The sequence below is a fragment of the Hyla sarda genome, chromosome 2 (genome assembly GCF_029499605.1).
Source record: "Hyla sarda isolate aHylSar1 chromosome 2, aHylSar1.hap1, whole genome shotgun sequence".
Classification (NCBI taxonomy): domain Eukaryota; kingdom Metazoa; phylum Chordata; class Amphibia; order Anura; family Hylidae; genus Hyla; species Hyla sarda.
In genome coordinates, this window is record NC_079190.1 from 59,856,024 (window position 1) to 59,880,911 (window position 24,888).

At 42.1% G+C, this 24,888-nt stretch overlaps 1 protein-coding gene across 5 annotated transcripts in view; it reads left to right on the top strand.

The window, feature by feature from the left end:
• RXFP2 (relaxin family peptide receptor 2) overlaps positions 1 to 24,888 on the top strand; it is a 430,781-nt gene that overhangs the window by 348,321 nt on the left and 57,572 nt on the right. For all 5 annotated transcript variants that reach the window (XM_056561880.1, XM_056561884.1, XM_056561881.1 and 2 more), the window contains 7 exons: positions 9,248 to 9,319; positions 9,479 to 9,550; positions 14,819 to 14,890; positions 17,196 to 17,267; positions 19,017 to 19,088; positions 20,352 to 20,423; positions 23,023 to 23,094. In XM_056561880.1, coding sequence (XP_056417855.1) covers positions 9,248 to 9,319; positions 9,479 to 9,550; positions 14,819 to 14,890; positions 17,196 to 17,267; positions 19,017 to 19,088; positions 20,352 to 20,423; positions 23,023 to 23,094 — 504 coding nt within the window. The remainder of the gene's footprint in view (positions 1 to 9,247; positions 9,320 to 9,478; positions 9,551 to 14,818; positions 14,891 to 17,195; positions 17,268 to 19,016; positions 19,089 to 20,351; positions 20,424 to 23,022; positions 23,095 to 24,888) is intronic.

The window sequence follows — 24,888 nt, forward strand, 5'->3', positions numbered from 1 at the left end:
ATTTGATCCCTTATCAATCAGCAAGATTTCTGACTCCCAGATGTCTTTTATACAGGTAACAGGCTGAGATTCGGAGCACTCTCTTAAAGGGAGTGCTTAAAATCTCAGCATGTTACCTGTATAAAAGACAACTGTCCACAGACGCAATCAGATTCCAAGCTTTCCACAATAGCCAAGACCAAGTGGTGTCCAAGGATGTCAGGGACAAGATTGTAGACCTACGGAGGTCTCAGAGATTGCCCCCCTTCCTTCATGATCAGACACCTCCTGTAGATAGGGCTACATTTTAAGCTGCTGGAATACCCCTTTAATTATCTCCTGTTTCTGAAGCCAGTGGCTTTCTCCTCCTTTCCGCATACCCATCCTGTACCGGCCCTCTAGCACTTGCATAGGATCCTACACTTTTCTGAACTTCTATACCTTCCCTTGTCAACTTATAGTGAACCAAAGTAATAGCTGAAGCAACAAAGTGGCAGACAACTCAAAAAATTCCTCTGGAAGTGATATCAGCACAAACTCTGTGTGTTTGCAGCTTAATAAAATAGGTCTACATAGTTGAGCCGGATACATGCCTATGATCACCATATTTAATGCCAAGCTTTCAGCTGAAGGGATGTAAAGCATGCTGCTGCTGGATACTGGAGCAATAGAAAGGTGTTCTCTGCAGAGATGACTCTTTATTTGTCTAATGAATGGATCTGGAGTTGGCCAATGACTAGAGAATGCTACCTACTTATCAAAATGCATAGTAAATACTGTAACTTTTACTACTGTAACTTTTAGTGGAAGCAATATTAAGGTCTGGGACTGTTTTCCTGAGTTTGGGCCCTTATTTATAATGAAGGGAAATGTTAATACTACAGTATTGGGGAAAGGCTCTTGACTGTCCCAACATGACCGTGCCGTGCCCCTGAGTTTAAAGGGGTATTCCAGCAATCTGACAGCACCCGCATTCTAGGCTGGGCTGCTGCTCCAGTCTTAGAAACCTCTGTGTTTCTGGGACTGGAGACGTGATGTCATACCATGCCCCCTCCATTTATGTCTATGGGAGGGGGTGTGATGCCTGCCACACCCCCTCTCGTAGACATGAATAGAGGGGGCATGGCATGACATCATGAGGGGGCGTGATGTCACGTCTTCGGTCCCGGAAACACAAAGGTTTCCAGGCTGGAGCAGCAGCCCGGCATAGAATGCAGGTGCTGCACGGAGATTGTGGAGGGACCCAGCGGCGAGCCCCCCGCGATCAGACAACTTATTACCTATCCCAGGCATAGGCAACCTTTGGCACTGCAGATGTTTTGGACTACATCTTCCATGATGCTCTTACAGCCAAAATGCTGCAAAAGCATCATGGGAAATGTAGTCCAAAACATCTGCAGTGCCAAAGGTTGCCTATGCCTGCCCTATCCTTTGGATTGGGGATAAGATGTCTATGGCTGGAATACCCCATTAACGTAAAGGAGCTCAAGTGGCCTGCCAAGAGCCCAGAGCTCAATCCTACCCAACACCTTGACTCTAGTGTCAATTTCAAGCCAGACCTTCAAATCCACCAGCAGAGTTTGACCTTATACATGCTCTCTTGGGCACACTAAATGGGCACACTGCAAAATCATATGGAAAGCCTTCCCAGAAGAGTGGAAAATGTTAGAACTGCAAAAAGTAGGGTGGTTCTATATTTGTACCCATGAATTTGCAATGGGATGTCTAATTAGCTTATATACTGTACATGTGATGGTCAGGGGCACATACATATATCGTATTATTGATGTGTTTCATTGCATGTGGAGATCCTCTTTAAACACCAATAAAAATATGTGACTGTTGACCTACCTTCATAATATAACTTTTAAACAAGAAAAGTAATTACTTGAAGCGGTATGTTATAGGATTCTGAAAATATAGTTAGAACTTAGACATTTAATCGTGCACAAAATTCCTCAGGATGAGACGTTTGTCATTTTAATGTTAGAAATGGCTGAAAATATGTATCACATAAAGCAATGTTATGAGAAGAGATGATTCGTAACCAAAGAGAAATAATATCATCCGTCTTCCATGACCTTGGCTCGGTATAATAAAGGATATAACTCACGTCATTGAGCAATGATGTACCTGTCCGCCTGACAAGGCATACAACAAACTATTACAACCTCCAGAAAGAAGAAATTGTTTATATGTTTTCATATTATTGCTACAGAAAACTCTAGGGCTCAATGTGCAAATCTAACACATTTTTTTTGAGGGCGATCTAAAAAATATATATATATATAAAAAAAAATTAATTATAGGTAATATAAAAGGGTATTTCATAAATTTACAGTATATTCAGCTGTTAACCCTTAAAGGAAATCTGTCAGCTCTATATCATGCTCAGAGCTGCAGGTATGGTCAGATAACTGATAGGTAGATAAAACAAATGATACCTGTTACTTATGTGGTAGCTGACTGCAATTTTATGAAATTATGTTTTTCTTATAAGCTTGAAGGGGTACTACAGTGGAAAACAAACTTTTTTTTAAACAACTGGTGCCAGAAAGTTAAACAATTTTGTAAATAACTTCTATATAAAAATCTCAATCCTTCCAGTACTTTTCAGCTTCTGTATGCTCCAGAGGAAGTTGTCTCGTTCTTTTCTGTCTGACCACAGTGCTTTCTGCTGACACCTCTGTCCATGTTAGGAACTGCCCAGAGCAGGAGAGGTTTGCTATTGGGATTTGTTCCTGCTCTGGACAGTTCCTGACATGGACAGAGGTATCAGCAGAGAGCACTGTGGTCAGACAGAAAAAAACTATACAATTTCCTGTGAAGCATACAGCAGCTTATAAGTACTGGAAGGATTACGATTTTGAAATAGAAGTAATTTACAAATCTTTTTACCTTTTTGGCATCGATTGATTTTAAATAATTTGTTTTTCACCGGAGTACCCCTTTAAGAGTCAAAGTGGCCAGGCTGAGCTGCAGCATGCATGCCTCCTCCCTCCCCCCCCCCCTCCCTGCATGATTACTGTACAGGGTACAGTACTTGATGCCAAACACGGAGTGGTGGAGGAGGAAGGAGGCATACATGCTGCAGCTCAACATCACCGCTATGATGCTAATGCTTAAAGGGGTTATCCAGGAAAAAACTTTTTTTTATATAAATCAACTGGCTCCAGAAAGTTAAACAGACTTGTAAATTACTTCTATAAAAAAATCTTAATCCTTTCAGTACTTATGAGATGCTGAAGTTGAGTTGTTCTTTTCTAAGTGCTCTCTGATGACACCTGTCTCGGGAACTGTCCAGAGTAGAAGCAAATCCCCATAGCAAACCTCTTCTACTCTGTGCAGTTCCCGAGACAAGCAGAGATGTCAGTAGAGAGCACTGCAACTTCAGAAGCTGATAATTATTGGAAGGATTAAGATTTTTTAATAGAAGTAATTTACAAATCTGTTTAACTTTGTGGAGCCAGTTGATATATATATATATATATATATATATATATAAAAAAAGTTTTCTCCTGGAATACCCCTTTAACCTCTTAAGGACCCTTGATGTACGCGTACGTCATGACACCCTAGTACTTGGGTTGTGCGCTGCCCTGGCTTTCGGAGCTGCGGACGCAGCGTCCGGAAGTTCATTACTCCGAACGCTTTGTGTGGGCTTCCGTGTTCGCGGCCGCCGGGCGTGACGTCACGCCCGGCCCCCTCGTAACGTCACGCCCTCCCCCTCTACCAAAGTCTATGGGAAGGGGCGTGACAGCGGTCGTGCCCCCTTCCCATAGACTTTCGTTGAGGGGGCGGGCGTGACGTCACGAGGGGGCCAGGCGTGACGTCAGGCCCGGCGGCCGCGAACACGGAAGCTCGCACACAGCGTTCGGAGTAATGAACTTTCGGACACTGCCCGCGGAGCTCCGAAAGCCAGGGCAGCACACAACCCCTTTAAGGACCCATGACATACGCGTACGTCATGGAGAATTCTGGTCCCCGCCACGCGCTGGGCGGGGGATCGGATCGGGATGCCTGCTGAAAGGATTCAGCAGGCATCCCGTGCAAACGCCAAGGGGGTCATCAGACCCCCCCCCCACATGTCGGCGATCGCGGCAAATCGCAAGTGAATTCAATCTTGCAATTTGGGTCATTACGGGTCTATGGTGACCCGGTGACCCAGAATATAAGGGGATCACGGTTGTCTAAGACACCCACGATCCCCCTGAAGGGATAGGAGTGAGGTGGCAGGGGTATCACCCCTCCTATTCCTGCTATTGGTCGTATAGACGCAACGACTAATAGCTGATCGGGGGCGGGGGGGTTTCTTTCGGTTTCCCCGTTCTGCCCACCCACAATAGGCGGGGCAGGACGGGGAAACTGTCAGGGACCGGCGCCGAAAGTCACTTACCGATCTGCGGAGGCTGCAGGTGACGGTGATCTGCGGGCGGCGATGTCGTGGCTGGCTTCCTGGATCCTACGGAAGCCGATGAGTAGTTGCCTAGCAACATCCGGAGGGCTACAGTTTGAGACCACTATACAGTGGTCTCTAAACAGTAGCCCTCCAGATGTTGCAAAACTACAACTCCCAGCATGTACTGATCACCGAAGGGCATGCTGGGAGATATAGTTATGCAACAGTTGGAGGTGCGTAACTACAACTCCCAGCATGCTGAGACAGCTGTTTGGGCATGCTGGGATTTGCAGTTTTACAACATCTGGAGGGCTACAGTTTAGAGTCAACTGCACAGTGATCTCCAAACTGTGACCCTCTAGATCTTGCAAAACTACAACTTCTAGCATGCCCACACAGCAGTTTCCTGTCTGGGCATGCTGGGATTCGTAGTTTTGCAATATCTGGAGGGCCACAGTTTGGAGATCCCTGTGCAGTGGACTCTAAACTGTAGCCCTCCAGATGTTGTAAAACTGCAAATTCCAGCAAGCCCAAACAGCAAACAGCTGTCTCAGCATTCTGGAAGTTGTAGTTGCGCACCTCCAGTTGTTGCATAACTACATCTCCCAGCATGCCCTTCGGCGATCAGTACATGCTGGGAGTTGTAGTTTTGCAACAGCTGGAGACACACTGGTTGTAAAATACTGAGTTAGGTAACAGAACCTAACTGAAGGTTTTCCAACCAGTGTGCCTCCAGCTGTTGCAAAAGTACAACTCCCAGCATGCACGGTCTGTCAGTACATGCTGGGAGTTGTAATTTTGAAATAGCTGGAGGTTTGTCCCCCCCCCCCCCCCCCCCCCCCCCCGCCATGTGAACGTACAGGGTACATTCACACGGGCAGGTTTACAGTAAGTTTCCTCCTTGAAGTTTGAGCTGCGGCAAATTTCACCGCAGCGCAAACTCCTAGCGGGAAACTTACCGTAACCCACCAGTGTGAATGTACCCTAAAAACACTACACTACACTAACACATAGTAAAGGGTAAAACACAACATATACACCCCCTTACACTGTCCCCCCCAATAAAAATGAAAAACGTATCATACGGCAGTGTTTCCAAAACGGAGCCTCCAGCTGTTGCAAAACAGTGACTGAATGACACTGACTGTCCAGGCATGCTGGGAGTTTAGCAACAGCTGGAGGCACCCTGTTTGGGAATCACTGGCGTAAAATACCCCTATGTCCACCCCTATGCAATCCCTAATTTAGTCCTCAAATGCGTATGGAGCTCTCTCACTTCAGAGCCCTGTCGTATTTCAAGGAAACAGTTTAGGGCCACATATGGGGTATTTCCGTACTCGGGAGAAATTGCACTACAATTTTTGGGGGGCTTTTTCTCCTTTTACCCATTATGGAAAGGAAAAGTTATGGGCTACACCAGCTTGTAGTGGATGGAAAAATGAAAAAACATAAAAAATTTTGCAAAAATGCTGGTGTTACCCTAAATTTTTCATTTTCACAAGGGTAAATAGGAAAAAAGACCCCAAAAATTTGTAACCCAATTTCTTCCGAGTAAGAACATACCCCATGTGTGGATGTAAAGTGCTCTGTGGGCGAACTACAATGCTCAGAAGAGAAGGAGTGCCATTGGGCTTTTAAATAGAAAATTTGTCCGGAATTCAAGGCCACGTGTGTTTACAAAGCCCCCATAGTGCCAGAACAATGGACCCCCCCCCCACATGACCCCATTTTGGAAACTACGCCCCTCACGTAATGTAATAAGGGGTACAGTGAGCATTTATGCCCCACAGGTGTCTGACACATTTTTGGAGCAGTGGTCCATGAAAATGAAAAATGTAATTTTTTATTTGCACAGCCCACAGTTCCAAAGATCTGTCAAACACCAGTGGGGTGTAAATATTCACTGCACCCCTTATTAAATTCTCTGAGGGGGTGTAGTTTCCAAAATAGGGTCACATGTGGGGGGTCCACTGTTCTGGCAGCACGGGGGACTTTGTAAACGCACATGGCCCCTGACTTCCATTCCAAACAATTTTTATTTTCCAAATGCTCAATGGCGCTCCTTCTCTTCTTCCACAGGATAGAGTATAAGTGTCTGATCACGGGAGCTCCACCTTTGGGACTCCATGCGATCTTCTGAACGGGCCCCAGCTCTCTGAGAGGAACACATAGTTGGGACGGCACTCGTCCATTTATTCTCTATGGGAGTGCCAAAGAGACCCAAGTTCTGTACTCGGTCAACTCCGGCGCTCCCATAGAAATCAATGTGCCGCCCCCCAGCACACGCTCCTCTCAGAGAGCCGTGGCCCATTCAGAAGACCACGGGGGCAGGGCTGGTTTTAGACTTAATGTTGCTCTGGGCAAAATTAAAAGTGGGGCCCCAAAAGCTGAACAAGTCAGTCCCATTTAGTTAATTCAGGATGTAGCATGCCAATAATGTTGCAAGGTTATTAACCTTTAAGGACGTAGGGCATACCTGTATGCCCTGAGCCCGCTCCCCTGCTATGACTCGGGCTCACGGGCTGACCCAGCATCATAGCCACCAGGATCCATGTCTAATGCCATACATCACCGATGGCAGTGATACCCAGGATTAACCCCTTAGACGTGGTGATCAAAGTTGACGTGGTGATCAAACCCCTTAGACGTGGGGATCAAAGTCTAACGTGAAAGTAAATCCGTTCCCGCGCCGATAACACTGATCTATGCTATAGCATAGCATTGAACAGAGTATGCAATCAGAAGATTGCATGTAATAGTCCACTATGGGGACTAAAAAATGGTGTAAAAAAAGTTTTCAAAAAAGTTAATAAATGTGATTTAACTCCCCTAATAAAAGTTTAAATCACACCCCTTTTCCCATAAAAAATATGTAAACAAAAATAAACATAAACATATGTGGTATGTCAAAACTATAAAAATATAATGTTAATTAAACCGCACAGTCAATGGCATATATGTAAATAAAAAAAAAATTGAATTGCAGATTTTTGGTTATTTTGTATACCCTAAAATTTTTTATAAAAAGCGATCAAAAAGTCCCAGCAAAACAAAAATGTACCCATAAAAACTACAGACCACGGTGCAAAAAATGAGCCCTCATACATCCCCATATACGGAAAAAAAAAGTTATAGGGGTCAGAAGATGCCGATTTTAAACATACAAATTTTGGTGCATGTATTTTTTTTTTTTTATTAGTATAATAAAATAAAACCTACATAAATTGAGTATCCTTGTAACCATATGGACCTACAGAATAAATATGTGTCACTTTTACCGAAAAGTGCACTGCATAGAAACTGAAGAAGCTAAAATCTACAAAAGGACTTTTTTTTTTTCTTTCACAAAAACCATGATACATTGACCAATATTCTCACATATAGTAAAATTTAGTGGTAGATACCCGCTATACGCTGGCACCCTGCAGACTGAATGAGGCTGAGTTCACATATATCAGACGTGCACTGGAGGGAAACTGATACTAGAACTGATCTCATTCATTTGAATGGGACAGTTCACAATCATTCAGCATCTTAATTTTGACGCTGCATGGTTGGACTCACCGGAGATAGAAGTTTGGATTACACCCTGTGAAATACATTACTGTGTGTGTGTATATATATCATAAGAAAGAAAAAAAATATATATTTCCCAACCAGAGTGTATCCAGCTGTTGCAAAAACTACAACTCTCAGCATGCTGGGATTTGTAGTATTCCAACAGCTGGAGGCAACCTGGTTTTGAAACATTAATATAATCAAATGTTAGCGCCATTACATTTTGCCACCTCTGCAATATTTGGTGCACTTGGGTTGGGCCTTGGGCCATAGTGACAGATACACCACTGTATATCACATATATTAAAAAACTATACATATACACACACATACATACATACAACACATACATACTCACTCACACGTATATCATACGTGTATATACATACCTGCATTACACACACATACAGCACACTATACTCAAATACATGTAACAGATAAACTGTTTACATCACACATGTACATCTACACATGACATCTACTTACTTTTATTGAAAGCTGGCTGGGTGCATTAAATACTTCAGGAGCTGCTAGATATTCATGCCTCCTGGTGCCTGCAGACTATCTTCCTCATTGTCGGACAAACTAAACTGTGCGACAGCAGGAGAAGGAGACGCTGGAAGGAGGGGGGTATTAAAGAAGCCTCTCACTTCCAGCACTATGGGATTGAACTCTGCAGCGTGGCTCAATCCTGGATGCTGCTGGCTGCAGGGCTACACTGCTTCCCCAAGCTACAAACACTCTAGCAGCTGCAGGGGGCCCTCTGGAGGATGGGGGCCCTGGGCAATTGCCCAGTTTGCCATGCCCTAACACCAGCCCTGCACGGGGGGGGGTTATTTCCCAGCAGTTGGAGCATCTTGCACCATACACCCCTCCTCCCTGGGATCAGACACTTATCCCCAATCCTGTGAATAGAAGACAAGTTAATTTTTGCTGCACACCCCCTCTAATGGCAGCTACAGTCAGCCAGGATTTTATTATTTTACTCAATGTCTATGCAAGGGTCTATTTCGGGTTCTAATCCAGAAAACTGGACTTCTGACCATTTTAAAGGTATATAAAAAAATATAGGTAGCACATAATATAATTGCAAAAAAAAAAAAATTACACGGTGTCAAAAGTGTCGACACTTCACCAAAATCTGCTGCAAATTGTTCCACAAAAAATGCTCTGAAAGAAAACAGCACTGGCACGATATATAATAAAAACAACATAGCTAAAATGCAATGTCAGGCTGCTATATCTATATTCTACATCATGTCATCATATTTACTATTTAACTTTTATGTCTTTTATTTTTTTTCCTAATAGGTTTCTCCAGAACAATTGTTTGAAGAATATATCGCAGAAAGCATTTTTTGGATTATATCAGTTACAGAAACTGTGAGTAACAATTTTTATTGCTGAATTTAAGCATTCTATTTGCGCTTACAGAACAAATTTCATTCTATATGATGTTATTGATGTGACCTGAAGCCCAAATTTGACTAAATTGCCTATTTTAAGAATTGCCTTACTAAACATTTTTCTTTTATATTGCAGATATCTTAGTAACAACTGCATCATGTACTTGCATCAAGGGGTTTTTAGCCACTTACATGACTTGCGATGGCTGTGAGTATTAAATGCATTTATATAGTAGCTTTTTTGTTTTACTTCAGGGTGTTTTTTGTGTCTTTATTTGAGCAGAGGCTTGTTTTTGGAAACTCTGCCATATTGGTGAAGTGCTGCAGTGATGTAGACTTTCTGGAAGTTTCTCTCATCTTCACAGGATCTCCCATAGAGCTGAATGGAGGGGGTATGTGTGATGACCTCAGTGAGGTCAACGACACAAGCACTAGCCTTGCAGATCTGAGGCAGTCCCAGATCGGGAGATCGCAGGAGGTCCCACGATCAAACACTTATCCTCTATACCTCTGCAGTATTCCTCTAAAGGGGTACTCCGCTGGAAAACATTTTTTTTAAATCAACTGGTGCCAGAAAGTTAAACAGATTAGCAAATTACTTATATTTAAAAATCTTAATCCTTTCAGTACTTATCAGCTTCTGTATGCTCCAAAGGAAGTTCTTTTCTTTTTGAATTTCCTTTCTGTCTGACCACAGTGCTCTCTGCTGACACCTCTGTCCATTTTAGGAATTGTCCAGAGTAGGAACAATTCCCCATAGCAAACCAACCTGCTCTGGACAGTTCCTGACATGGACAGAGGTGTCAGCAGAGAGCACTGTGGTCAGAAAGAAAGGAAATTCAAAAAGAAAAGAACTTCCTCTGGAGCATACAGCAGCTGATAAGTACTGTAAGGATTACGATTTTTAAATAGAAGTAATTTACAAATATGTTTAACTTTCTGGAACCAGTTGATTTAAAAAAAAAATTTCCATCTACAGACCCATAAAAGGGCTTGTTTTTTGCGAGACCAATTGTACTTTGCAATGAAAACTCTCATTTTACCATAAAATGTACGGCAAACCCCAAAAAATATTTTTTTAGGGAGGAAATTTAAATGAAAACCACAATTTTGCACATTTTGGAGGATTTTGTTTTCACACTGTACACTTTACGGTAAGAATGACATATGTTCTTTATTCTGTGGTTCAATACGATTAAAATGATACCCATGGCTAGATATTTTTATATTTTTGTACTGGTGAAAAAAAATCTAAAACTTTTTGTACAAAATGAGTAATCTAAAATCGCCTTATTTTGACCAACTATAACTTTTTCAATTTTACGTATAGAGGATAATATGAGGGCTCATTTTTTGCACCATCATCTTTACTTTTTATCCATACCACATTTGCATATATAAAACTTTTAGATCATTTTTTATTAATTTTTTTTTTATAAAATGTGACAAAAAAGCTGCATTTTTGGACTTTTTTTTTTTTTTTTACGTCTACTCCGTTCACCGTATGGGATCATTAACATTATATTTTGATAGTTTGGACATTTACGCAAGCGGTGATACCAAATATGTTTATTTTAAAAATGTACGCTTTTTGGGGGTAAAATGGGAAAAACGGACAATTAGGGGAGGGGATTTTTCACCTTTTTTTTTACACTTTTTATCTATAGCAATCATTTCATTGTAAATACTGTTCAGTGCTATGCATAGGACATAGCACTGATCAGTATTATTGGTGATCTTCTGCTCTGGTCTGCTCGATCTTAGACCAGGGCAAGAGACGCTGGGAGATGGCCGGAGGCCGGTGAGGGGACTTCCGTCCGCCATTACAGATGATTGCGGCAGCGCTGCGGGCGATCCGATCATCTATTTTAACATGCGCATTGCCACAGATGCCGTGATCTGTACTGATCACGGCATCTGAGGGGGTTAATGATCGCGGATGTCGGCCATTACCGGTGGGTCCCTGGCTGCTGATAGCAACCAGAACCTGCAGCGGTCAGACGCAGGACGTAAATGTACGTCCTGGTGCGCGAAGTACCACCAAACCAGGATGTAAATTTACGTCCGTAGTCGTTAAGGGGTTAATGTAATAGCCATATAAAGGTATTGAAAGAGCTTTATTCATCATTCAGTCGTCATTACAAGTCATACAATAAATTACAATCGCACGAAGCATGACAGTACAATATACAGCCATAATAGCCATATAAAGGCTAAAAATTGGTTTACTTTCAGCAAATTCTCCACCTTTGCTTATTTTGATACATTTTCCTCACTATCCCGCCCCCCCCCCCTTAGTATAAGTTGCAGAAGGAACATTTGCTTACACTACGCTCTGCAGACAATAGTAGTATTTGTGCTTGATGAGCTTTTCACTGCAGAGAATATCTGATCCACTTTCAGTAAGATGAAATATGCTGCAGACTTTCCATAACAAAATTCAAAGTAATGATCACATACAGTACACGTTGTTCTGTAAAGTAGACCTATACATTAACATTACATCAGAGATCATTAGAATGCAGGAAGCTAAATTGCTCGTAAAATTCAAATTCAGCGTGGCGCATAATAGAAAGCGTAGGATGAAAAATAGAAGTGCCACTTGCAGAAGAGCAAATGATGTTTCATCCCTCCTTAAGTGCCTCAATACGTGTTTCCAAACTTACCTTCAGAGGAAAGTTTACTTTATTAATCATTATTACCTTTCCCTATAATTATAAAGTCTAAACATTCATTCGCACATTTCCCACCCAAACTTTTCCCCTAAGTTAACTTTAATTCAGCAGCAATATTTACTGCATATTAAAGGGGTACTCCTATGGAAAACTTTTTTTTTAAATCAACTAGTGCCAGAAAGTTAAACAGATTTGTAAATTATTTGTATTACAAAATATTGATCCTTCCAGTACTTCTTAGGGGCTATATACTACAGAGGAAATGCTTTTCTTCTGTCAAGACCAAAGTGCTCTCTGCTGACATCTGCTGTCCATTTTAGGAACCCCCATAGCAAACATATGCTGCTCTGGACAGTTCCTAAAATGGACAGCAGAGGTCAGCAAAGAGTGGTCATGACAGAAGAGAAATCAAAAAAGAAAAACATTTCCTATGTAGTATACAGCCCCTAAAAAGTACTGGAAGGCTTAAGATTTTTTTAATAGAAGTAATTTACAAATCTGTTTAACTTTCTGGCACCAGTTGATTTAAAAAAAAAAAGTTTTCCACGGGAGTACCCCTTTAAACAAGGATCTACCTGAGAATCTCCTATATGCTATGTTCACACGGCATAAAATTTGCAATATGTCTGCACGGAAAACAAGTGTGGACGTTCCGCACATTTGAATAATACAGTGTGTGCTAGTACTGCTCAGAAATGCACCGTCTCATAGACGGCAATGTAGTTCCTACAGACATCTGCAAAAATCCTAGCCAAGTCTATTCTTTTTGGGGCCCCCAGAATCAGGATTTTATGCTGTGGAAATTCCGCTGTGTGAACAGTGCAGCAGAATCCCACTGAAAGCACGTTTTTCCACTGCAGCGCAACGTCCGTGCGGAATATTCCAGCGGGATTCCGCATAGACATTCCGCCGTGTGAACATACGCTTATCTCATGCAGACGGGTGTAATGTGGCACCCACAGATTTCTATAGGATCCTACCATCCCTAAATATTTGTATGGTTTTATGTCAGATTGTCTATTAATAGGAAAGAAGAATTTCTCTGTAAAATGGCACCAAATGAAGCAGGCCACAAAATCATTAAAATTTTTATTTCACTCCAAGAGACATACGCACAAGTGGAGACAGAGAAAAAGAGTTTAATTTATACATCCGCGAGGAATTGCTTGTATGAAATCAAATAAGAATGATAACCAGGGCAAAATGTCTTACAAATTACAAATCAAATTTATTATAAATTAAAAAACATTATTTCACCGTGACAAGGCCGATCCCATTGTTCATATAGTGGCAATATATATAATGTATGTAGCAATAATGAATGAATTGCTATAAGATCACTCTCCTACCCTTTGTGGGGCACACAATCTAGTTTCCATATTTAAAACAAAGTTTAAGGCCAACTAACCTGGGTGGAGGAAAAACTATACAGTCATTGAGTCATTAAACTGCAGTTTCCCACTATATCACTTTATCTCTGCAGGCTCTATCCCCAATTATTTTCATTGAAGGGGTACTCCGCTGCTCCGATGTACTGAACATTCTGTTCATAACGCTCAGAGTCGGAGGACCTGATTGTGACGCCACGGTCATGCCCCTCGTGACATCATGCCACACCACTCCATTCATGTCTATGGGAGGGGGCGTGTCTACCGACACGCCCCCTCCCATAGACATGAATGGAGTGGCTGTGATGTGACGTCAAAAGGGGGAATGGCCGTGATGTTACGACCACTGCTGTAGAGACCCAGTGTTCTAAACATTGATGGGGGGCCCCAGTGGCTGGCATCCTCGCATTCAGACATCTTATCTCCTATCCTCTGGATAGCATAAGATGTCTAGCAGTGGAGTACCCCTTTAAGCTCTAAAATGGGTATAGATTGGTGCTAGGATGTCACCCATACACTAAGCACATTGTAAACAGCACTTAGCTGAAAATCAAGTACTGGGGTCAGATAGTAGGAGCTGCAAGCACCTATTTGAGTAGGTCTCTCCCATTAGAGGCGGAGCTGCAGTCAGGAACCAGGCTGGAGAGTTTAGCTCTTTTCGCATGATTCGTTTTGCATAATGTGTTCCCAAGCAGGGAGCCAAAGGCTTTCTGTAGGGACAGTATAAAGGCAGCATTATGCTGCGCTGTATACTGTAGGGCTGTGGAGGGAAGTAGTGACGCTATGCATCCCTACTTCCCTCTGAAGATGCTGAAACAATGGCGTTTTTGCTTAAAAAATGCCATAATCTCATGCTGTGATGTGGCAAAACTGCCAAATCGTACCAAAAAGCCAGGATCAGGTGGAAAAACGTAAAACCCAAAACGCAAAGTGTGATTGGCATTTTGAGTTTTCCTATTGACTCCCTGATAACATCTGGCCGCAGTGTTTATCCCATGTTTGAGCCTTTTTTTTTTTATAATATTACATTTTCTTGGTCACTAATGGGTTAAGGTTCGGTTAAACTGGCATCAAGTGATGTCAGCGTTTGACTCCGGTCGGCTCATTGAAATGACTTGGGTTCCGTCCAGATCCGGTGGGGATACGGGAGCGGACGGCTTTTGCTGCTCCCACCTGTACACTACAAATGTAGTGTGAACCGGCCCTAATAAAGATAAATTTTTTTTTGTCATTGCTTTTCATTCTTCACAAAGATCCCTCAGGAATTTTCTTGAGAAACATACAGCATGGTGTACCTATCAGAACAAGTGAAAACTTAAAATTATTGCATTTTCTGTTATGTTTTGTATTTTGTAAGTGATGTATAGATTGGCTTATGTTTTTCTATGTATTCTTCTTTACATATATCCGCAGGATTCTAGATGAAAATCCAATTGAACAAATTACTCAGGATTTGTTCACTGGGCTAAAGTCGCTGTTTTTCTTGTAAGTATTATGTCTATAAAGCAAGAGCTCTGCTGTAACACGGGGCTCCTAGGAGTCAGTGTACCAGGCTGCGATCATATGGTGTACCTGTCATCAACAAAAACGTTGTATATAATGTAGATAATACCATTATATGTACATTTGTAATATACAGTGGTTAACAAATCTGTATATTTTTGGGTGAAAAAATGCTGTCCCTGCATCTACTACATGTGTCTCTATGAGGAGTCCAAATACAGGAAGTGAGGGCGGGACAAGCAGGGCTCTGTGCAGGCTCCTGGCTTGTCAGTCATCCTGCTGTGTGAGCCGGGGGCGTATCAGAGCCTCACTGCACTCTAAGTCCTGCTTGTCCATTCATACTTCCTGTATTTGGTCTCCTCATAGAGACACATATGCAATAGCTGCAAGGACAATAATATACACATTTTTCACCAATGTATATTACAAATATCGGGGTATAACCCGCACTGACCTATTGGATGCTTCTCTCTACTACTGATGTCAAAGCAAAATAATTGTGACACTTCTCAGAGATGTTTTAGTAGACAAATGTTATTCATTGTATAATGTGTGATGATCACGAGTGCACTGTTTGTTACAATACACAGCTCTAATTGCTCTATGACTATTAGGCGCCATTCACACTATGGAATTTCTGTACAGAATTACCACAAGGAAATTCTGGGCTGATTACTTTTCCAACAGCCTCCTCCAGTATCAGTGCTTACTGTCAGCGGCAGTAGTGTGAACTTCATAGCAGAATGCCACTAAGATCAACGTGAGTCTGCTGCAAGTGGAATCTGTGTGGAATTTACTTGTGGAAATTCTGCGTGGAAACTCCATAGTGTTTATAAGACCTTTTAGGTAGATTCACACTTGGTCATTTTTACACCACAGTGAAATCAGCGAAAAAATTAGGCACATTTTTTAATGCAGATTTGCTTGTGAATTTGTCACAGATATGCAGATTGGTGGCGTAAAGTGATGCCATGTACAGTAGGATCCTTGTAACCAAGGATCGTACATTTGTAACCATCACATGACCAGGGCAGTTATTATCTGGCTGCACTAATACAATGAAAGTTTCTACTAAATCCATTAAAGGAAAACTGTCAGCAATGTCACACTCACAGTGCTACTGGCTGGCAGTGTGGGTGACACTGAGTGATGCCCACCATGAGCGGATCTGTCGCTGTTGCTGTTATTCTTTTTGTAATTATGCTAATTAGCAACTTGGAGCAGGTTGGGGTTACAGTCTTAGATGCGATGTGCTTGGCCCAGCTCATAAATATTCATATCATCCCAAGCATCCTTTGATTTACTTTCTAGATACTTTTGATTCTTTATTTCCTTGTATGTGTATGGTAACACATGCTCGGCAGCACCATATAGAAATATTGGGGGAGATTTATCAAAGGATTTAGACTGGTTTTTCCCCGTCTAAATTTGTCGCACAAAAAGTCGCAATCTAAATACGTGCAACTTTTTCGCGACTTTTGCTTTAGAGGATTTTTAGAACATGATGCATTCTCGTCTATTTTAGATGGAAAAATGCACTGGTGCTGAATTTATCAATCGCAATTTTTCAGCGACAAGTCGCATCCGCCGAAAGTACGCTGAAATGTCAGACCATGCTGAAGCAGGTTTAAATACAGTCTAAGGGTACGTTCACACGTGCTGATTTTCAGCGTATTTTACGCTGCAGATCTGCTGGTGAAGGCCCGCTCTATGCTGCATTTACATGTGCCTGCTCGTAGTGGCAATATGCAGCTACCAGCAGACACACTGCGATGTCTGAGTCGCAGTATACTCGCACATCGCGGGAGATCTCTGTCTAGCTCAGAGCAGGGAGAGCAGCCGCGATGTGCGAGTACGCCGCGCACATCGCTGCACTGTGTCTGCTCGCAGCAGAGTATTGCCGCTACCAGCAGGCACATGTAAAGACAGCATAGAGCGTGGCCTTCAAGCGTGTGAACGTACCCTAAAGCATAGATCCCCAAGTCTGTGCGTAGAATTTCTCAAGAGCCGTGCGACTTTTGATAAATTAGACGCACAATAGACTGGCCTAACCCTCTGTAGTTTGGTCTATATTGATGCGGGACATAGACAGCTTTGATAAATCTCCCCCCATATTCAAGTACCCAGAGCAGTCAGTGAGAACACAAAGAAATCCTCGCTCTGCATCGTGTTCGAATCAGTAAAGGTGTTAGAATCGATAGAATCCAACCAGTAACATATTGTTCATTAATAAATAATCTTCATTTATGGAATATTCTATTATTCATAATATTATTATTCTTTGTAGGTCAATGATTAATAACTCACTAGAAGCTCTTCCTCAAAAGTTATGCGCCCAGATGCCATTTATTAACTGGATGTAAGTTACAATGCAATTCAGTGTATATTTTTTTATGTTCACTACTAGTGAACTTTTAATTGATAAAAATATAGGTGTTTAAAATCACATACTAGAATTCATAACAAATGCCAATCATAGTACAGCATACAAGCTTACAGAAAGCGGGAACTGTTACAAAATTTTTTTTTTACTTGTTGTGGAGACATTACAAAGTTTTAAAGGGGTGGATCCAAAGGATATGGGATAGGATGTCTAATCACTGTGGTCCCACAAATGGGATCCCCACGGTCTATGTGCAGTACCCGGCATTTGTTTAGAATGCTGGGTGCAGGTGGTGGGGGGTCGTGACATCATGGCCACCCCCCTCGTGAGATCACACCACGCTCCTTCAATGCAAGTCTATGGGAGGGGGCGTGATGACTGCCACGCCCCCTCCCATAGACTTGCATTGAGGGGGCATGGTGTGACATCATGAGGGGCATGGCCGTGACATCACGACCCCCGCCGCCCGCACCCAGCATTCGGAAAAAAATTTCAGAACACTGGGGAAGCGGAGTACCCCTTTAAGGGGTTGGCAAGCCAAGAGAAGTGACTGCTAATGTAAGTCTATGGGACCGTCTCATGCAACGCGCAAAAGAGTGCAGAGAGGCAAATAATCAACCACATGTTTCTCCTCACTCATTCTAGTGATCGATCGGGGTCTGCCCACCCAGACCCCAACTGAACAATACTTTTGACTTGTCTTTAGCACATGTAAAAAGTTTTTTTTAGGTGGCAAATTTTTTTTAGATGACAAATACACTTTAAAGGAGTGGTCAAGCACTTTTTTAGAATCAGTACAGAATGTTGTCAAATAAGTAGTATTCACCTTACAAATTCCCCACTGCTTCTGTTGTGATTCTTATGGTGTCTCAGGTGGGTTTCTACTTTCTGATCTCTCTTGAAGTGGACATGTAAGGCTGAGTTCACATCAGCATTGTGCTACATCCCATTTGGAGTCAGTTCGGCTTTTTTTGTGCCAAATGAACCCTGAATGGGTCGGAGCACAACGGACACCGACAGGTCCCATTGACTTTGAATGGGGTCCACCGGTTTCCGTCAGGTATCCACTGTACCGCAGGAGTGGAGCAGAGAAAAAATTACTGTTTGTAGTCCAGTAGTTTTAACAGACTAAGCCAGCTGAGCTCCTCTGAACACGTATGTGAACTCAACCTAACCACTGCAGCCAATAACTGGGTCACAATACAGTATTGGCTATATCTAGTATACTCTTTTAGGCCAAGCTTATAATAAGTGGGAGAGGAAAATTGGTGCAGTTGCCCAGAGCAACCAGTCAGATTAATCTTTTATTTAAAAAAAAAAGCTGAAATCTAATTGGTTCCTATGGGCAACTGTTTTGCTCTTTCTTTGCACAGGCTTTGATAAATCCCCTACCCCAACCCCCCCCCCCCCCCCCCCATAGATTTTTCAGTCTCAGGTTATCTAGAAGATGTAGCTCTGCCTATTCCAATTTCAGACTCATCCTAAAAATTAGGGATCAGTGCTCCAATAATATTTTATGGAGCTTCTCAACATTGGTGATTGCCATGCTCCATTTATTTGGAGGGGGGGGGGATATTTTCTTCTATTATTAGTATGATGCGGAGGTGCTAGAATTTATGCCCTCACCAATCAGCTTGTACATAATTTTGTTGTTGGAGGAACTAATTTATTCAACATGCAACCAAGCTTTAATATATATATATTTTTTTATGTATATACATGCAGAGATTTTGAAGGAAACAGCATTGGGTCACTGAGTAATTCAAGTTTTGCTACATGTGATGAGCTCACTGTTCTGTAAGTGCTTTTCATTATCTGTATTATAACATTTTGTATTTATGTCAGTTTTGGGAGGAAATTTCTGAAAGTTCTTAATAAATTGGTTGATTCTGACATGGCACATGAAACACCAGTCTTAGAAAACTGCCCCAAAGTATTTTCAAAGTATATTTAGAAAGGTTCGATAATGTCTGATTATATGAGATTGATGCATTAATCATATAAAACTGTTTTGCACAGAAAAATGGTTAGTTTAGCAGGTGGTCCATGTTTAAAAAAATAGCTAGAGCTCGATCCTAACAAAATAATGTTTGTATTTGTTGCCATATCTGCCACGACAAATGAACGGCATAAAAAGGCTAAACGTAATACATTGAATTATGTTGAATGTAATTTTATTTAACTGTTTATTTATCGTTTTATCAATACAATTTTCAATTCAGTAAAATAGAAAAATAAAAATAACAAAGAAAGAAAAATCTTGCAGCAGCAAGAATAGAGTTCATTGTCAAAGCGTATATGCAATATTGTAACAAGAACCCTACAACTAGGTAGCTTGAAGCAATTGCCATGTTTCTATAGGAATTGAGTTGCAGATTTATAGATTATCTACAATAATATTGATGTGATATTATACTTAGAATAAACCATAAAGAGAGGAATAGATAGAATGATAGATATATAAATATGAAAGATAGATAGATAGTCAGATAGTTTATAGTGAATAGTCCAAGAGAACAGGCAGGAGAAGAGCACTTCGGGATATAAAAACTTATCCCCTATCCGACCGCTGGGGCCCCCCGCGATCTCCCTCGGCTCTTTGCCAAAATGCAGAGTTTCGACCACCGCATGACGGTGTGGCCAACACACCCCTCAATACATTTCTATAGCAGAGGTGGAGATTGCCAAATGCAGCGCTCCCCTATAGAGATGTATTGAGGGGGCGTGTGGGCTGCCACGTCATGTGGTGGTCAGACATGCCCCCTTGCCGCTGACTGCTGCAGCCCAGTACGGGAGATAGCAGGGGCCCCAGCGGTCGGACCCCCGAGATCTGAAATTTATCACCTATCCTAGGGGATAAGTTTTCTTATCTAGGAGTACTCGTTTAAAGAGGGCCACTTAAATGGCCACTATGTGAAATGTATGGAGGTCTAAAAGTCAGTCACACTAAATGTGGTCTGGATAGGGAAGTGGTTTTCTCAAAGAGATGCATTTTACATGACAAGTTGGTTATTGATGCATGAATGCTTCATTGATAATGCAAATATGTTTTTTCTCCAGGTTTCTACGTGGAAACAGAATCCGATTGGTAAAAGAAAACATCTTTTCATCTTTGAGGAGTTTAGCAGAAATGTAAGAAATCTATTCAGTAAATAGGCTTAGCGCTTTTTGTGAAGTGCGCACTTTACTACTCCCATAAACATGTCACAGATCAGAACAAATAAGAAAAGCTGTATCCAGAACATTGACTGCTATAAATAGGACCCTCTAGACACACTGTGCATCACATTACATTTTATTTTATCGTAAATATTTAGCAAACCTCTCTAAAAAAAATTTTTACACAGTATTTGAAAATGGATTACAGGCAATGAAAACCTTTTACGTGGAAAATTAGGTTTACATATGTTAGTGGTTCGGTCATCCCTTTCACCCACACTAAACCCAATACATCGGGTTATAGTGTGGGTAAACAGGAAACTGATGCGGGGTCTCTGACTAATATATATACCTTTAGTGCGGCGCCAAGTTCCTCTCAAGATCGGCCTCTATCTGAGCTGAATTTCATGCTGGAGGTGGGCCTGCCGGCAGGATTTCAGTATTCATGGTCACTGGTCAGGTGAGCACTTGTGCCTACTGAGCACTCACGTGATCAGTGACCATGAATATTCAAATCCAGCTAGCGAGACTGCCACCAGTGCGCAATTCAGCGCAGATAGAAGCTGGTAGGTATCTTAGCCAGAGATCCCACATCAGTCTCCTGTTCACCCGCACTATAACCCAGTGTTTTGAGTTTAGTGTGGGTGAACGGGATGACCATTTTCCTTTAAGGTAAAAATTTTCAATAAGTTTAAAGGGGAACTCCGGTGGAAACAAGTGGAAAACGAATGTTTTCAAATCAACAGGTGCCAGAAAGTTAAACAGATTTGTAAATAACTTCTATTTCAAAATCTGAAGCCTTCCAGTACTTATCAGCTTGTCACGATTCGGCTGGCTGGAGGTGGATCCTCTGTGCCAGAGAGAGATTGGCGTGGACCGTGTTGGTGGACCGGTTCTAAGTTGCTACTGGTATTCACCATAGCCCGCCGCAAAGCGGGATGGTCTTGCAGCGGCGGTAGCAACCAGGTCGTATCAACCAGCAACGGCTCAACCTCTCTGACTGCTGAAGATAGGCGCGGTACAAGGGAGTAGACAAGAGCAAGGTCGGACGTAGCAGAAGGTCAGGGCAGGCAGCAAGGATCGTAGTCAGGGGCAACGGCAGGAGGTCTGGAACACAGGCTAGGAACACACAAGGAAACGCTTTCACTGGCACAATGGCAACAAGATCCGGCGAGGGAGTGCAGGGGAAGTGAGGTATAAGTAGGGAGTGCACAGGTGAACACACTGATTAAGCCTGCTGCGCCAATCAGTGGCGCAGTGGCCCTTTTAAATTGCAGAGACCCGGCGCGCGCGCGCGCCCTAAGGAGCGGGGCCGCGCGCGCCGGGACAAGACAGACGGGGAACGAGTCAGGTACGGGAGCCGGGATGCGCTTTGCGAGCGGGCGCCTCCCGCATCGCGAATCACATCCCGGCTGAGAGGGATATTGCAGCGCACCCGGTCAGCAGGTCTGACCGGGGCGCTGCAAATGCGAGGACGCTGCGAGCGCTCCGGGGAGGAGCGGGGACCCGGAGCGCTCGGCGTAACACAGCTGCTGTATACCACAGAGTAAACTGTGAAGTAGTTTCCAGTTTGACAACAGTGCTCTCTGGTGACAGCTCCCTGCGTGTCAGGAACTGTCCAGATTTGAAGCATATCCCCATAGAAATCCTCTCCTACTCTGGATAGTTCCTGTACATGGACAGAGGTGTCAGCAGAGAGCACTGTGGTAAGACTGAAAAGAACTTCACAAATTTCTCTGTATTTTTTAAATAGTATTTACAAATCTTTTTAACTTTCTGGTACCAATTGATTTGAAAACATTTTTTACCCACCGGTGTTCCCCTATAAGTCTTACTCCATCAGAACCCCTGCTCAACCTGCTCCTGGCTTCAGAATTTCTTCAAGTGGGAGTGCCCCTTCCAATAATGTATGCTGTAAGGCTTGTGTTTTCAGGATGCGGCTGCCTTCACCATCTTTCATGTATCAGTACAGTTTCATTCCTGTACTTATTCTCTCTTCTATGGCCCATGAGCGATCTTTCATTTCCTGTGCTGACAAACACTGATGCTTGTTTGATTTCCCCCTTATATCCCCTGCAGAATCTACCATGGTTGCTCTCTACTCTCAATTCATAGATATACAGCCTGTGTGATTCACCCCCACCACCAACTGCTTTGTGTGTTTTTGTTTTCATCTATTCTCTGATGCTGTCAAGCCCTTGTGATCTGCCTTCCCTGAAAACTTGGATGCTTCTCTTCCTCTTTACCCTCTAAACCCCTGTGTACAAACTTCTGCCCCGTCCCTGTGGGATTTCTAACACTGGGCTACTATGAGGGATAGGGGTAGCAGACAAAACAACACATTCAGGAGCAGTGTCCTGTCTTAACTAAGCCAAACATCTGCAGTATAGCCAACACAAGAGTTGGAAAGACTCTACATGAACAAAAATGTACATCCTTTTTAATAAACACTGTTGTAAAAGCTGCTTAATTTTTTTATTTAGGAATCAAATTGCCAGTGCAAAGGTGGACACAGCCACTACATATGTAATAAATCAGGATTACTGCTAATTTTTTTTCTACTTGTTCCTAGAGATTTGTCCAATAATCTTATAACAGAAGTTCCGCGCTCCAGTTTTAAAGAGCTTAAACATTTGCAGAAACTGTAAGTATAAATGATAAATATAAATTTTCATTGCACAATCCCATTATTTTTTATCCCTATCTGTTCTGTTACTATTTGGAATACCCCTGCATTTCAATAATAAAAGCCTATTCAGCTATCAAGGATTTTGCTGTTCCCTAATATATTATATTTAGTTAATCAATCTTCTCAAAATAAATAGGGTAAGCTTGATAAAAATGTAACTCTCGGCAACAAAAAATAAGATCCCTATTTACCACTTTAAAGCATTTTTTTAATCATCTATGGTAATCTAGAGTTAATTTCACATTGCCTAGTGGTCTGGAGTAGTTAAAGGAGTAATCCGATAACTGCTTAACTGTCTAGAAAATAAAGATATATTAGCAAAAAAGTAATTCTTCCACCTTTCTGTGGTGTTTCATGCTTTTCTGTTGCTTCTGATGAAAACTTCCTGCTCTATTGTCCTTATTGCCTACTTCCTGTCTGTTGCACATCCTTTTTCTGCTGTTCACTCTAGCTGCTTATTCAGCTAACTGTATCTAATCCCCTCTATCTCTGTGGGTGTGGAGGGAGGGGTTATAGTTGAGAAGTTCTAGTGGGAGGAAGACAGAGTTGGCTAAATTCACAGCTAGAGTGTACAGAAGGAGCAGGAAGTTTGTTACAGGATGTGCACTAGACAGGAAGTTGAGCAATGAAGACAACAGAGCAGACAGTTCACAGAAAGGTAATAATATAACTTCAATTACCAATATTTGTTTATTTATTAGACAGTTAACAATAGGTTTCAAATTAAACAAATCTCTGTAGGGCATTCACAGTAAATTCAGATTACTCCTGGAGATCCTGTCTTTAGTGAACCTCTTATACGATATACAACTGCACAGTTTGCCATCCCATAAAATGTTGCTGATGAGTCAGTCTGCAGCATAATAAAGAGGAATGCTTACAAGAAGACACCTTTGGTCAACCCAATACAAATGTGTCCACACATACCGTATCTCTAATATAATTAAGGACTCCAATTTCTCATGAAACCAACTTAACAAAATGTCACTACATGCTGTCAGAATACTCTAAAAGGCTTCATTTGCACACTGGGTATACATATAGACACATAATATACTTCTTCTGACAGAATGTCAACAAATCCTGTTGTTGGGTAAAGCAGGTAACCTGAAACCATACATCTTAGGATACGTTCAATTCAGAGATGAATTAAGAAAGGACAAATCTGTGTGGTCTAATAGGGCATATAACTAAGACTTCTATGTAGAAGAGAATCAATTTAAAGACAATTTGTGGGCTCTGTTTGCTGTTCTGAGCTGTTGACATCTGTTAGGGTGTCAAATCAAACTCTACCTGTTTTAAAGCTATTGTTGCCAATCTTATACAAGTGCCTTTTTATTTCTCAGACAAGGGCCAAGTAGGTGGTGCTAAGCTGCTCAAGTTCCATAGCCTAGCACCCCTCCTCTCCTGCTCTCACCTCTCGGCCCCTCCTTGATTGAAAAACAGAGCCCCCTACATCAGTCAAGAAGCCGATGGGAGATGTGAGAGAGCAAAAAGATGACCAGTCTGTGGCACTTGAGCATCATCATCCTGACACTTGGCTGAGAAATAAACAGATGATTTTATAAGTTTAGCAGCCATCATCAGCTCCAGGAAAAGTTCAGTATAACAATGATGATTGCAATACAATCTTGTATGGCAAAATAGCTATGACAGTACAAAGTAAATTGTCTAAAGTAAAGTTAGACCACAAGAGCAATTCCATGATTATCTGAATGGCTGTTCGCACACGCCGTTTTGCTATTACAG